This window comes from Loxodonta africana, chromosome 1 (genome assembly GCF_030014295.1).
Source record: "Loxodonta africana isolate mLoxAfr1 chromosome 1, mLoxAfr1.hap2, whole genome shotgun sequence".
Classification (NCBI taxonomy): Eukaryota; Metazoa; Chordata; class Mammalia; order Proboscidea; family Elephantidae; genus Loxodonta; species Loxodonta africana.
In genome coordinates, this window is record NC_087342.1 from 61,232,970 (window position 1) to 61,245,283 (window position 12,314).

Consider the following 12,314-nt stretch of genomic DNA (forward strand, 5'->3'; position numbering starts at 1 on the left):
TAGTTTTTCATTTCTTATCAGTGAAAGGGCTCTCTATGTGCCTTGTAACACCTTTTTGAATACAAATGGCTGAAGACTGATTAATTGGAATGAATGCCAGGGGACAAAAGTACCCCTGTGCATGGAAGCCAAAACAACAGTAGTTGTTACCCGACTGGGGTCCGTGCCCTGGAGCAATGGAGACAATGAAACACACTCCAAGTCAGAAAGAGAGAGAAAACTTTATTAGGAGATGACACCAACAGGAGGGCCCCGACAGCAACACAGGCTGTCCTTTATGGAGTCCCGCAGAAGCAATTTTTAAATCAGAGCTTATGTATCATTTTGGCAAGGACTACCCAATGTTTTTAAGCGTGCAAGCCCACAAGTGGTCGCATACATCACAAAACAACTACAAGAAACTCTTCATTAAACCAAAGACATGCAGGTAGGACATCTGGATTCTAATCTGTATGTTTGGGACAAGCTGAAAAAAACTTACATAAGAACCTCTCCGCTACTGGCACTGGCCTGCCAAGTCCACTCTGAGATAAAGGGCAAGAAACAAAGTTGCAGACCAAAAGCTCCAGGCAGGCTTCCTAGCTGCCCTCTTGTAGGCTGAAGGCCATTTCTCAAGGGAACAAAGGAGACCAAGGTCGCAGGAGCAGAGACGGCTCCACAAACCTTTGGAAAGAGACCAGTGCAGCTGGTGCAACAAAAAAGGCTTATAGATTACTTAAGAGTATCATTATGGCATTAGTTATGTCCACCTCTCATGACCCATTTTGAAAAAGGAGACAACATTTTGCAAGGTATTGGGGTCACAGCAGTGCCTCCGCAAAAAAAAAAAAAAAAAGGCAACCAAGACCCTTGGCACCTCTGAAAATCCTCTCTCCCCATGCAGTTTCTCCCAGGACATCTTAAGTCCACTCCCCGTAGGATTATCTACGAAGGCCTAGGGCCTTGGACCTTTTTATCTAAAACCATACAGAGCAGGGAGCGCTCCTGGCCCAACAACCCATCAGTCAGTGACAGCGAACCGGCCACCCGCCCGCAAAGCCTGCGGGGGGGAGGGGGCTGGGAGGAGGGGCTGGAACGCAGCCAGCTGCACCCCCATGTCCTCACACCCTCAACCCCGCTCTTCCCGGCGGCCGGCGACGCCCCCAAGGGGCGGGGTTCCGCTTCCGGTGGCGGATTGTTGACGCCTGCGGCCGCTGCGGTAGCGACGGCGCCGTTGGGGAGGGGCTATTAGGGAGGGAGACTGCGCAGTGACAGGTAGTGCGGAGGCTGCTACTGAGCGGCGATGGCAGAGGGGTCGGAGGAAGCCCGCAGCCGCCGTCCCGGGCAGGACGACGGCGGAGGGGACCGCGAGCCGGGCCCTTCCCTTACAGGCCCTCCTGCCGCCGCCGCTGCACGCCCCCAGGCCGGGCCGCAGGCTGAACCCCAGGCCCCGGGCAGGCCCCCAGTCCCGGGCCTCGCGCCCGCTGCGGCCGCCGCCGAGGAGTCGGAGCCGCCGCGCGAGCCGGGGAAGCCCGGGGAGGAGGCCTCGGGTTCTGGTGCGGGGTTGCAGGAGCCGACCGGCTGCGACGCGCCCGAAGCCGCGGCTCCGCGAGAGAGGCCGGCGGGGCTGAGCGCCCGCGAGTACTCCCGGCAGGTGCACGAGTGGCTGTGGCAGTCCTACTGCGGCTACCTCACCTGGCACAGTGGCCTCGCCGCCCTCCCCGCCTACTGCAGCCCCCAGCCGCCGCCGCCGCCGACCTACCCGGCGGCCGGAGCGCCTGCCGCCCCCCAGGCCGTGGCGCCGCCGCCCCCTCAGCTGGGCTATTACAGCCCGTTTTACTTCCTGAGCGCCGCGGCCGCAGGGCCTGACGCGGGGACTGCTGCGGGCACCGCAACCCCTGCTCCCGTCGCCGGCTTGGCACCCCGGGCTCCTCACGTGCAGGGATCCGTCAGGGCCTCCCCAGCGACGAGGGCAGGACCCACTGCCCCTTCGCGCACTCCGAGCGAGACCGGGCGGCAGGCAGGTGAGAAGCGCGACGTAGAAGTTGGGCAGAGGAGAAGGGATCTCTAGGGAATCATCGGGGGCTAAGGCGGGCAAGCTTTTTATATCAATAACTGCTGCTGCTCCTCCTTGTAGTGTTTCTCCGCGTGCATCAGTTACCTTTTGTCCAGGCCTTAAATTCCCGAAGTGTACAGCGAGACAATACGGTTTCTTTTTCCTCTAGACCTGGAACTCCGGATTCCCTCCCTCATGGAAGTCTTTGCTACCTGTATTTTCTCCTCAAACCATGCTGGGTTGTCTTCTGAAGTACCCTCTTATCTGTATCTCCACTCTCTAGGTATTGAGATCCAAAGCTTAACTCTCAGATGGCAAACCCACTTTGGGCAGGGTTTGACTGGTCATGCCGGAAGTAATGCAGACGGGGAATGCTGCCTTCAAACCAAACCAAACCCAGTGCCGTCGAGTCGATTCTGACTCATAGCGACCCTATAGCTGCTGCCTTATGCTGCCTTAGGGACAGTGCAGTTGAACGGACATAACAGGAGATTTGCATTAATACAATTGGAGTGAAGCCCTGCTTGAATCTTGTATACTGTCTTATTGTTTACTTCAGTCTGGGAATTAAAATACTTGGAATTAGTCATAGAATTTTTTATTTTATTCAGGCACAGAGATATGGGACAGGAACTAGTTAGTTGATGCCTGAATTTGCGTCCCAGTCAGAATTTAGGATGACAGATTGATAATCACTAGATTGATTATATAGGAAACAAAGCAAACTAAATGAATAGAGGGAAAAATGAGGAACACAGGGATTTACTTTATACCGATTGTCTATACTCAACCTTGATTTTTACTAAAAAAATGTGTAAGTTTGTGTCATAGGTTTGGCACTGGGTTTTTTTTAGGTTTGTGGTGGTCAGTTCTTATTCCTCATTGTGCCAGATTTTCATTTGTGAAATGCATTGAGTACTCTAACACATTTATCTGTGAAATCATTTTTTAAACATTAAGGTAGTGAAAGCAAGCTTTAAACAGTTCAGTAAGTAGTGGAGCAGTGGGGCTATATTTTAATAATAAGTACTTTTGATGGAATCAATACCAGTAATTGTTGCAAGTTTATAAATTTTTTTTTTTTAATTAGCAAGTTGTACCTTGACTTTATTTCCTCTTCATTTCCTAGCTTGTGTTCTAAGGTCTATGTCAAATTAATTTTCCTAACTTTTTTTTTTAATTACAGGCAGAGAATATGTCATTCCATCCTTGGCCCACAGATTTATGGCAGAGATGGTGGATTTCTTTATTCTCTTCTTTATAAAAGCAACCATTGTGTTAAGCATTATGCACCTTAGTGGAATAAAGTAAGTTAAGAGCATGTGCAGAAAGATTTTAATGTCTACCATTTAGAGATCTTGTCTTGCTAAATTCATGTCTACAGATGACTATGTGGATAGTGTCCCAGTGCCATGGTTTTTTTTATAGGAGCTTTGTGAGATTTATTTTTTTCTTGTTGGTTTTAAAAAATTCCTAATAAATTCTGTAAGATCTGTGAGAATCTCACCTATTTAAAATATGTAAAAGGAGCCTTCAAACCTGGCTTGGGTTAATGTTATTCTCTTGAGCCAGGAACTAATTTTCCTCTTACTATCAAGTTCAGTAGAGGGTCAGCGAAAAACAGGAAGACCCTCCGTGACATGGATTGACACAGTGGCTGCAACAGTGGGCAGAAACATAGCAAGGGTTGTGAAGGACCAGGCAGTGCTTTGTTCTGTTGTTCATAGGGTCGCTATGAGTCGGAACCGACTCGACGGCACCTAACAACAACAGATATGTTCAGAATGGAGTCTCTAAAGACAAAGGTATAAAGAGCTCTTGGTAGATGAACCATTGATAATCAACTATATGGCATTTCCAGATGGGATTGCTTACTCTGATAGTGTCGATCCAAATCCCAAGTGAACTGCAAAGTGAGCCCTTTATTTGAATAATCCTCCTTTTAATTAACAGTAATCATAATGTCAGTTAATACTTTCTGAGCACATTCTGTGTGCTAGTCATTGAGCTCATCTCTTTATGTGAACTCTTTTTTGATATTAATATGAGGTGAAAGGAGCCTTGGTGGTATGATGGTTAAGCGCTTGTCTGCTAACTGAAAGGTCAATGGTTCAAACTCACCAGCAGCTCCCCGAGAGAAAAGACCTGGGGATCTGCTTCCATAATGCATACAGCCTAGGAAACCCTATGGGACAGTTCTGCTCTGTACTGTGGGGTTGCTAGGAGTTAGAATTGACTTCATGGCACACAACAACAACAACTCAAGGTAGAGGTCAATATCTCCATTTTACAAAGGTTGAAATTTAGGCATAGAGAAGTTACAAAGGTAGTGATAGAGTCAAGCTACATACTCATGTAGTCAAATTTCAGAGCTCAGTAACCTGAGTCATCTTATTCTTTGTCACTCTCTCCCTACCCTCCCCCAACACACAGTCAAATACCAACTCCCCTGTGTCCAATCTCCTGAATAGTTTTTCCATCCGACTATTTTCTTCTTCATTGCCAGACTATTTTTCATCATCATGGCTCCTCCCTAGTCCGGTCATTGTTACCACTTACCTGGATTACAGTAAAAAACTGGTATCCCAGTCTCCTGTTTTACCTCAATCCAATCTCTGATATAAAACCATAAAAAAAAAAAACCATAGTGATCATAAATTCTGATCCTGCCCCTCTCCTGCATTAAAACCCCTTCTATAGCTTCTCCTTGCCTTCAGGATATCTGAATTTCTCCATATGGTTTAACAGATCTTTCATGATCTTGTTTCTTAATCATTTGTCACCTCTCACACTTAGTATTTGAGCCATACTAGACTGCTTTCAGTTTCTGCTACACACTCTCCTTACTCTGAGGCTTTCTCTTCTGCTTCCTTTCTCTGGAATATTCTCACCCCTTCTTAGTCTGGCTAACCTTTCTTCACCGTTCAGATTCCAACTTCAATGTCATTCCTGGGAAACCTTCACTAGGTTAAATGCACCTGGTGCGTATTTCCATAGGACCTTATGGTTGCTTATAGTAGTCCTTAGCCTACTTTATTGTTACTACATCTTTATTGTTCTTTTTTCCCTGTTAAGTTAGAATCTCCGTGAAGGCAGAGACCATGTCGAAATCACTCACCATTATATCCCCAGGGCTAGTACAGTGCCTGTTCATAATAGTGCGTATTTTTTGAATAGCTAATAAGTGAATATTTTGTGAAATTAGATAGTTGGGAACATTTCTAAAGATTAGTTTACTTATCTGGTAACTAAATTCTTTGTAACCAAAAACTATTCCATTATTTTTGTAGGGATATCTCTAAGTTTGCTATGCATTATATAATAGAAGAAATAGATGAAGACACGTCAATGGAAGATTTGCAGAAAATGATGGTTGTGGCTCTTATATACAGATTATTAGTTTGTTTCTATGAGGTAACCTACTGGCTTTAGCAAATTCCACTATTTAACAGTCTAATTTTAGATTATTAGCCTAAGACAAAAAAGTAGAGGAAATTTATAATTGTTCATGTGCTTGACAAATGTTTGTTTTTACTTTTCTATTTTTCCTAAATTCTGTAATTAATACATACTATTTTTTTCAAGTAAAAAAAAAAATTCTAATTCTTTTTAGCCTTAGAAATTAAAATAAAATATTATGTATAGTTTCTAACTCCTAAACAGGTTGTGGTTGTGAAACTTGAAATATATTTTACCATAGAAACAACTTGCTAAAAAATGAGTCATTAAGAAATATTACACTAGATGTCTGATGGTATTGAAGATATTGAGACCTGCAGAAATGTAGTAGAAGGTTAACTTTTGAGTGGCTTGATGATAGAATTCTATGAAACATTATCTTTCAACTTGAAATTTTTTAAAACATGAAATAGTATGGCAGGAAAGCTTACCTTTAAAATTGGTATAGTTGAGCCAGTGAATTATTGTCAAATTATCCTTTTTTCTTTAGATAATTTGCATTTGGGGAGCAGGTGGCGCTACCCCAGGGAAGTTCCTGCTCGGGCTTCGAGTTGTGACATGTGATACATCCGTGCTTATTGCACCAAGTCGGGTTTTAGTGATTCCTTCCTCAAATGTTAGCATTACAACGTAAGTCCTTTTCTTAGCTTAATCCACTGTATACTTATGAAAATAATAAATTTTTAGTCATCTGTGTAATTCATAAATTGTTGTATTCGATATAGTGTTTTTAGAATATTGGCATTTTTTCTTACCTTCTTCCTTTCCAGATGGCATGCAATTAGATAGAATTGCATTTATTAAGTTTTAAAACAGTTTGTATTTATTTCACTTGTGTTATATGACTGTAGACGCCTTTCAGTATACTTTTTCAAGATGATCATTTTAGTAAATATAGGTCACAACAATGAGGACGATTTGGGAGTTCATGCTGTGCTGTCTCAGTGTTTCATACCCAGCTTTAGTATTCTCTAAATGTGTGGACGTAGGTCAGTGAGTGGACTATCATTGTCCATCTTGAATAGGCAGGAAGAGAGTTTTGACAGCTATGCGTGGGTATGTCCTGCTCTTGCTCTTAACTGAGAGGACTTGTAATACTCCCACTACTCATAGCTAGTGGCATCTGGCCCTGAGGGAAGGTACAGCTAATGATAATGGAAGTTGTGGGGTTGAATGGGTGGTAATCATTTGACCAAAACAAGATACTGGCTGGAATTGCTGCCAGAGTGATTCAGAGCTGGATTGTTATAATAAAGAAATATATGAGTGATAGTAAGTGAAGCCTTGATTTTGCTGACATCCTCAGAATTTCCTTAAAATTTTGTGGTTACTTAATATTTCCTGGTTACTACTTTTAATCTCAAAATCAAATGAGAGAGTCAATAACAGTTAATGTTTTACTGAGCACTTCTTATATACCAGAAACTGGTAAATGGTACATATGTATTAACTAATCTAACACCTTTATAAGGTAGGTACTTTATCCCTTTTTTTTTTTTTTTACAGATATGGAACATAACTAGTAAGTGGTTGTCTTAGTTATATAGTGTTGCTATAACAGAAAGGAAACCCTGGTGGCATAGTGGTTAAGTGCTATGGCTGCTAACCAAATGGTTGGGAGTTCGAATCCACCAGGCGCTCCTTGGAAACTCTATGGGGCAGTTCTACCCTGTCCTATAGGGTCGCTATGAGTCGGAATTCACTCGACAGCACTGGGTTTGGTTTGCTTTGGGCATAACAGAAATACCAAGTAGATGGCTTTAACAAGCAGAAATTATTTTCTCACAGTTTAGGAGGTTAGAAGCCTGAATTCAGGGTGCCAGCTGTAGAGAAAGGCTTTCTGTGTTGACTCTGGGGGAAGGTCCTTGCCTCTTTTTCCCTGGTGATCTTCATGCGGTGTGGCATCTGTGTTCCAGCATCTCTGCTGCTTCTCTGTCTAATCTGCACTTTTTATATTTTAAAGGTGATTGCCTTAAAACACCCCCTACACTGATACGGCTTCTTAACATAACAAAACTTTTTCCCAAATGGGATTATAACCACAGGCATAAACAAAAAAAACCAAACCCCTTTGCCGTAGTTGCCAACTCATAGCGATCCGATAATGACAGAGTAGAACTGCTCCATAGGGTTTCCAAGGAGCGCCTGGTGGATTTGAACTGCTGACCTGTACCACTGCACCACCAGGGTTTCCAACCACAGGTATAGGGGTTAGAATTTACAACACGTATTTTGGGGGGGTGTCAGTTCGGTCCATAACAGTGGAATAAGATAAATTTGAAGCCATCTAGTCTGAATTCAGATCCCACACTGTTAGCCACCATGCTTTTCCATAGCTTCTCAGTGCACAAAAAGGCAGGCACCTAGCATTAGTAGAATAAGTCTCCATTCTGAACTATTACTGAAAGCTTTTTAAAGCTTTTCCAGGATCTCGTAAAGAAGAAAGAGAGCTGAAAAACACTAAAAATAATTTAAAATCCTAGCACTTCATATAAGGTAGAAATGGGACTGCAGTAAGCATATTCAGTTTAGGAGATTCTAGAAACACATGGTAATAGTAAGTGGCTATAGAAGAGGTAAGTAAAGGGAACAGTTATTATTTTTTTCTGGCAAAACACTAGAAAATCCTATTAACCCTTAGTTCACACGCTAAGACGTTTATTACTGTTTTTCACGTGAAAGTTCTAAAGTCTTACGTTGATGAAGTCCATTTGGTTCGACCATGATATAATGCTATTTGAAAATAACTCACATTTCAAAAGTTAAAAAAATTGGTCAACTGTATTTTAAATGTTTTAAATACATATTTTGAACTGAGCAGAATACCATTTATCTACATGTGGTTAATGTACAACACACCTGATATTCTTTACTTTAATTTTTAGGTCCACCATACGAGCTTTGATCAAGAATTTTTCTATTGCTTCTTTTTTCCCTGCTTTCATCACACTGCTGTTTTTTCAGCATAATCGAACAGCCTATGACATTGTGGCAGGAACCATTGTGGTAAAAAGAAATGGGGTCAGATGATGCCAAAAACAGCCCCGAATGCCATGTTCTCGAATATTGACAAGACTAAATTATGTATTGAGGCCATCGGTATCCCTGGGTTACATTAATTTGATGATTTAGAAATTAAAGCAGTTGCTCCAGTGTGATACAGGTGACTATTCTGAAAGTATTGATTTTCCTTGAACGCCAAAGAACTCTTCCAGAAGAAAAACAATACCTGTTAAATTCAAGTGTTAAAATTTTTAGATCGAAAGAAGGCGAGTGGTTTCATAGTGAACAGTGGACAGTAAATATATACTTTCTTAAGATCTACAGCTTTAGAATTTGCTGGAGCATTTTCAGCTTTGAAATCTCCAAACAAAATTTCTAAAATTTATTTTGATTTATCCTGATTGTGGAAAATGTTGTGTTTTGTAAACACTTACGTAATTCATCTTTTAGTTAACACTTCTTTGGGAAATTGTGTTTGAGGGAGAGGGAAGAGGAAGAGAAGTTTGGTAATCCACTCATCTCCCATCCAAAGAGGTGGTGCATTGAGCTGCAAGAACAAGGGTCAGGTGAGGCAGGCCTAGGAGTTCCCGTACCTGAAGTTTTAAAATCTGTACTGTGGTTTACTTTGGGAATGATGTAACTTTACAGCTATTCTTAATGTTTAAACATTATTTTGGGACAAGTTTTGCATGATGATGAAAAAGTATTATCATATTGCTATATTATTGATTTTTAAAGGAAAAGGTAAGTCAGTGATTACTTTTAATGGGGGGGGTAAGTTTTCACTGTAAACATAACTTAAAATTTATGTGCAAGTGTTTTCAGTGCTCTAAGTCAAATTATAAATATGTAGGGAAAAATTACTTCCATGAAACTGGCATATTTACTGTAAAACAATATTCTCAGTATGTGTGCAGCATGAAGAAAGTATTAGTGCTTCTCAGTGTTCTGTATGTGTGATTTCTCTTTATATACAGGATATTCTAGTTTCCTTTTATGTCTTCTGTAGTTCCATGACTGTTGAAACATCAGTTTAGTATGTCTAAATACTAGTAGCCTGTGAAAATTCTGTAATTTTCCAATTATGGACTGTTTTCTCTAAAACAAGGGAGAGTATCACCTCCACGTGTTATTCTACGTTTACTTCTGTGGGCTAAAAGCTCATTTTGGGCCTGCAAGGGATGAAGTTTTGGGGGAAATACTAAGCACAGTAATACTCTGTATATTACCATTTTAATTTATTGAAGCAAAGTTGTGGGTCTTTGTGTATATGTGTGCTTTTGTTAGATGTCCCAGTTAGCTGTATTGAGGTCTGCCTGTACTATTTATAGTTTATTTGGCTCTTAGGCATTTTTTCCATCTTCGATATTATTTTCTCAGAAAACACTAAACTATATTGAACAGTTCATTATTAAATTGTTTTAGGGCTCAATCTAAGCCTTGGTCTTAAACCTAATAACAAATCCAAGACATGTCTTTACTATCACTGTATCAAGAAAAACTGACATTTAAAAATGTGAAACTACATCTTCACATTTGATATTTATAGAAACTTTAACGATGTCCTTATTTATATCTTACTCTAAAATTTCATAAACCATGTTTTCCAAAATAATTTTATATGAAATCCAGCTTCACCGAAAGCCAGTTAGTTTAGTGTGTCAAAGCACTAAACAGATAATTGACTTGTAGACTCTGGAAAGATATTCAGTGTTATGGCCCTTTGTTGTAAAAAAAAAAAAAAAATCTGTAACTTTGTGATTAGACTAGAAATTCGGAAATGTTACTAAAAGTTGTCTCCATAGTAAAAACATTACTGATGCATTTGGTGGTGCATACGTTAGCACTGGTATATACACTACTTTTGCCACTGACTGGGGAATTCAAGTTGAAATGTATTCCAGAGCTACATGACTGAAGGATATCTTTGATTTATAATTCCAGGTCAGATAATTGAATGGGCCACCATCTGGGCCATTTTTATTAATGCAGTAAAATAAAAGCAAACAAGAGTCCAGTTTAATTTATGTACATTACGCATTTGCCATACTTGAGTCATTCAGATTAATATCCATGTAGGTTCATTCAGATCCAGCTGTGGATTCAAGTTATACTACAAAGCCCTAGAAGAGTGTCACATTCCTTTGCCTTTACATCAAAATCCCAGTGTGTTTCTATTTGTGCATGCAGCACTTAGGAAAAAGGATTTTGATTCCCAAATAGTTCCCCAAAATGGCAAAACAGTGGAGGTTGGGGAGAACTACATTTTTTTCTTTGGGATTGTGGGGAGGGGAATCAGCTTTTCAGAACACTTTTCTATTTAATGTTTTTCATTAATAGAAATGCTGACCTTCTGTATCAAAGTATAAATCTCAAGCTGAAGCTCTAGCCCAAAAAGGCAAAAAGAAGTTGTCTCCATGGTAAAAACGTTACTCATCATTTCTATAAGGGAACAAAAATTAGGAGTTAAGCTGAGTGAGAATACTATTTTAGTGAGCATGCCCTAGGTTAAAACCTCCAAATTCGGGATCACAGAACTGGCAATGAACTTTGGCATCTAGCAATTTCAGTAGCCACCACTGAAAGTAGCCTGAGTAGCTGCTGCACCTTGAGACAGTCTGGATCCAAAGCTAAGGGTAGGTAAGTGTGAATGATCGCAAGCCTTGCTTTTTAGACTATTCTATGACTACAGAAGCAAAATCAACGCTTTTGGATAGTAAGCCTTCACTTGCCGATATTTATAGTAAAAGTATTGCCCAGCTGATACTTTTGTAGCACTGGTTCAGTAGTTACCTCTTTCTACCTAAGCACTTGACCTTCCAAAGTCACCAAAATGTTTAGAATTGGAGAGGGGAAAAAGCGTATTTGTGAAGCACTTTTTCTTCAGTGTCTCCTATTGTTTCAAATGACAGTAAAATGTTTTTACTGGGGGGAAAAGGAGTTCCTTTCGATAACCTGTTTGGGTGTTTCGCTTATACATAAATAAGCATGTCTAGCAAAGGGAAGGGTGTAAAAAGGAATTGAAAGTTCATTTAGACTACTAACTACTTGGCAATAAAGAACATTTTGAGGGGGGTAGGAGCACTGCAATTTTTCACTCTTGTTCCTATTAAAACAGGCTATTGTTTGACAAATATGCCTAAATGATAGTATTCCTAAAATTGCATAGCTTGAGAAGTGTCATTTCACACACCACCCCTGCCCACTAAACCAAAGGCCAAAGTCTACCTGGTGCTTGCCTGGGTGAAGTTCCTCATTTCAAACAGTGTATGTGTATTTCCTTGAAGTTCATTATAGTAGAGCTTGACCTGCAAACAGTATCTGATCGCCAGCCTATAAATAAAATTCAGCATTCTATTTTTAATAATTTGTACGCCACTAATTTGTATTTTTTGTCTCAATAAATACTTGGTCACTGATGCATTTGTGTTTTGCCTGTTTCTTTGAGAATGTTTACTGTTTTAAATGTTTCATCATCTTTGAATCTCCTGCTTAGGGACACCCTGCTTCCAAATTCAGTTTTTCTAGCATTCTCCGCCTGCAGGTGTGCATATGATGAGTATTACGGCTACAGCAGTTAACTAGAGTACTTTCAGAGTCAGAGGGCTATTTTTTAATCATCCCCTTTTATAGAGTTATTCTTTTAACAAGTACACTCAAAAGTTTACCAGTAGATAACTAAGCTTAATGTTAAAGTAATCCTGCTCTTAAGAACTATTAACCATCACAACCGCCATACAGAATATTAAGTACTTCATGTGTTACTTATGAGGAGACAGTTCAAAGTCTCATAGCTAGTATATGACTGGGCTGGGCA

The 12,314-nt window shown here is 40.7% G+C and overlaps 1 protein-coding gene across 1 annotated transcript; it reads left to right on the forward strand.

Moving 5' to 3' along the window:
- The first annotated feature begins 1,228 nt into the window (after positions 1-1,228).
- On the forward strand, positions 1,229-11,916 carry FAM8A1 (family with sequence similarity 8 member A1). The gene is made up of 5 exons (XM_003416457.4): positions 1,229-2,003; positions 3,222-3,342; positions 5,326-5,449; positions 5,985-6,124; positions 8,380-11,916. Exons 1-5 carry the CDS (start codon positions 1,283-1,285, stop codon positions 8,522-8,524), a joined length of 1,251 nt encoding a protein of 416 aa, XP_003416505.2. The 5' UTR covers positions 1,229-1,282; the 3' UTR covers positions 8,525-11,916.
- The last annotated feature ends 398 nt before the right edge of the window (positions 11,917-12,314 follow it).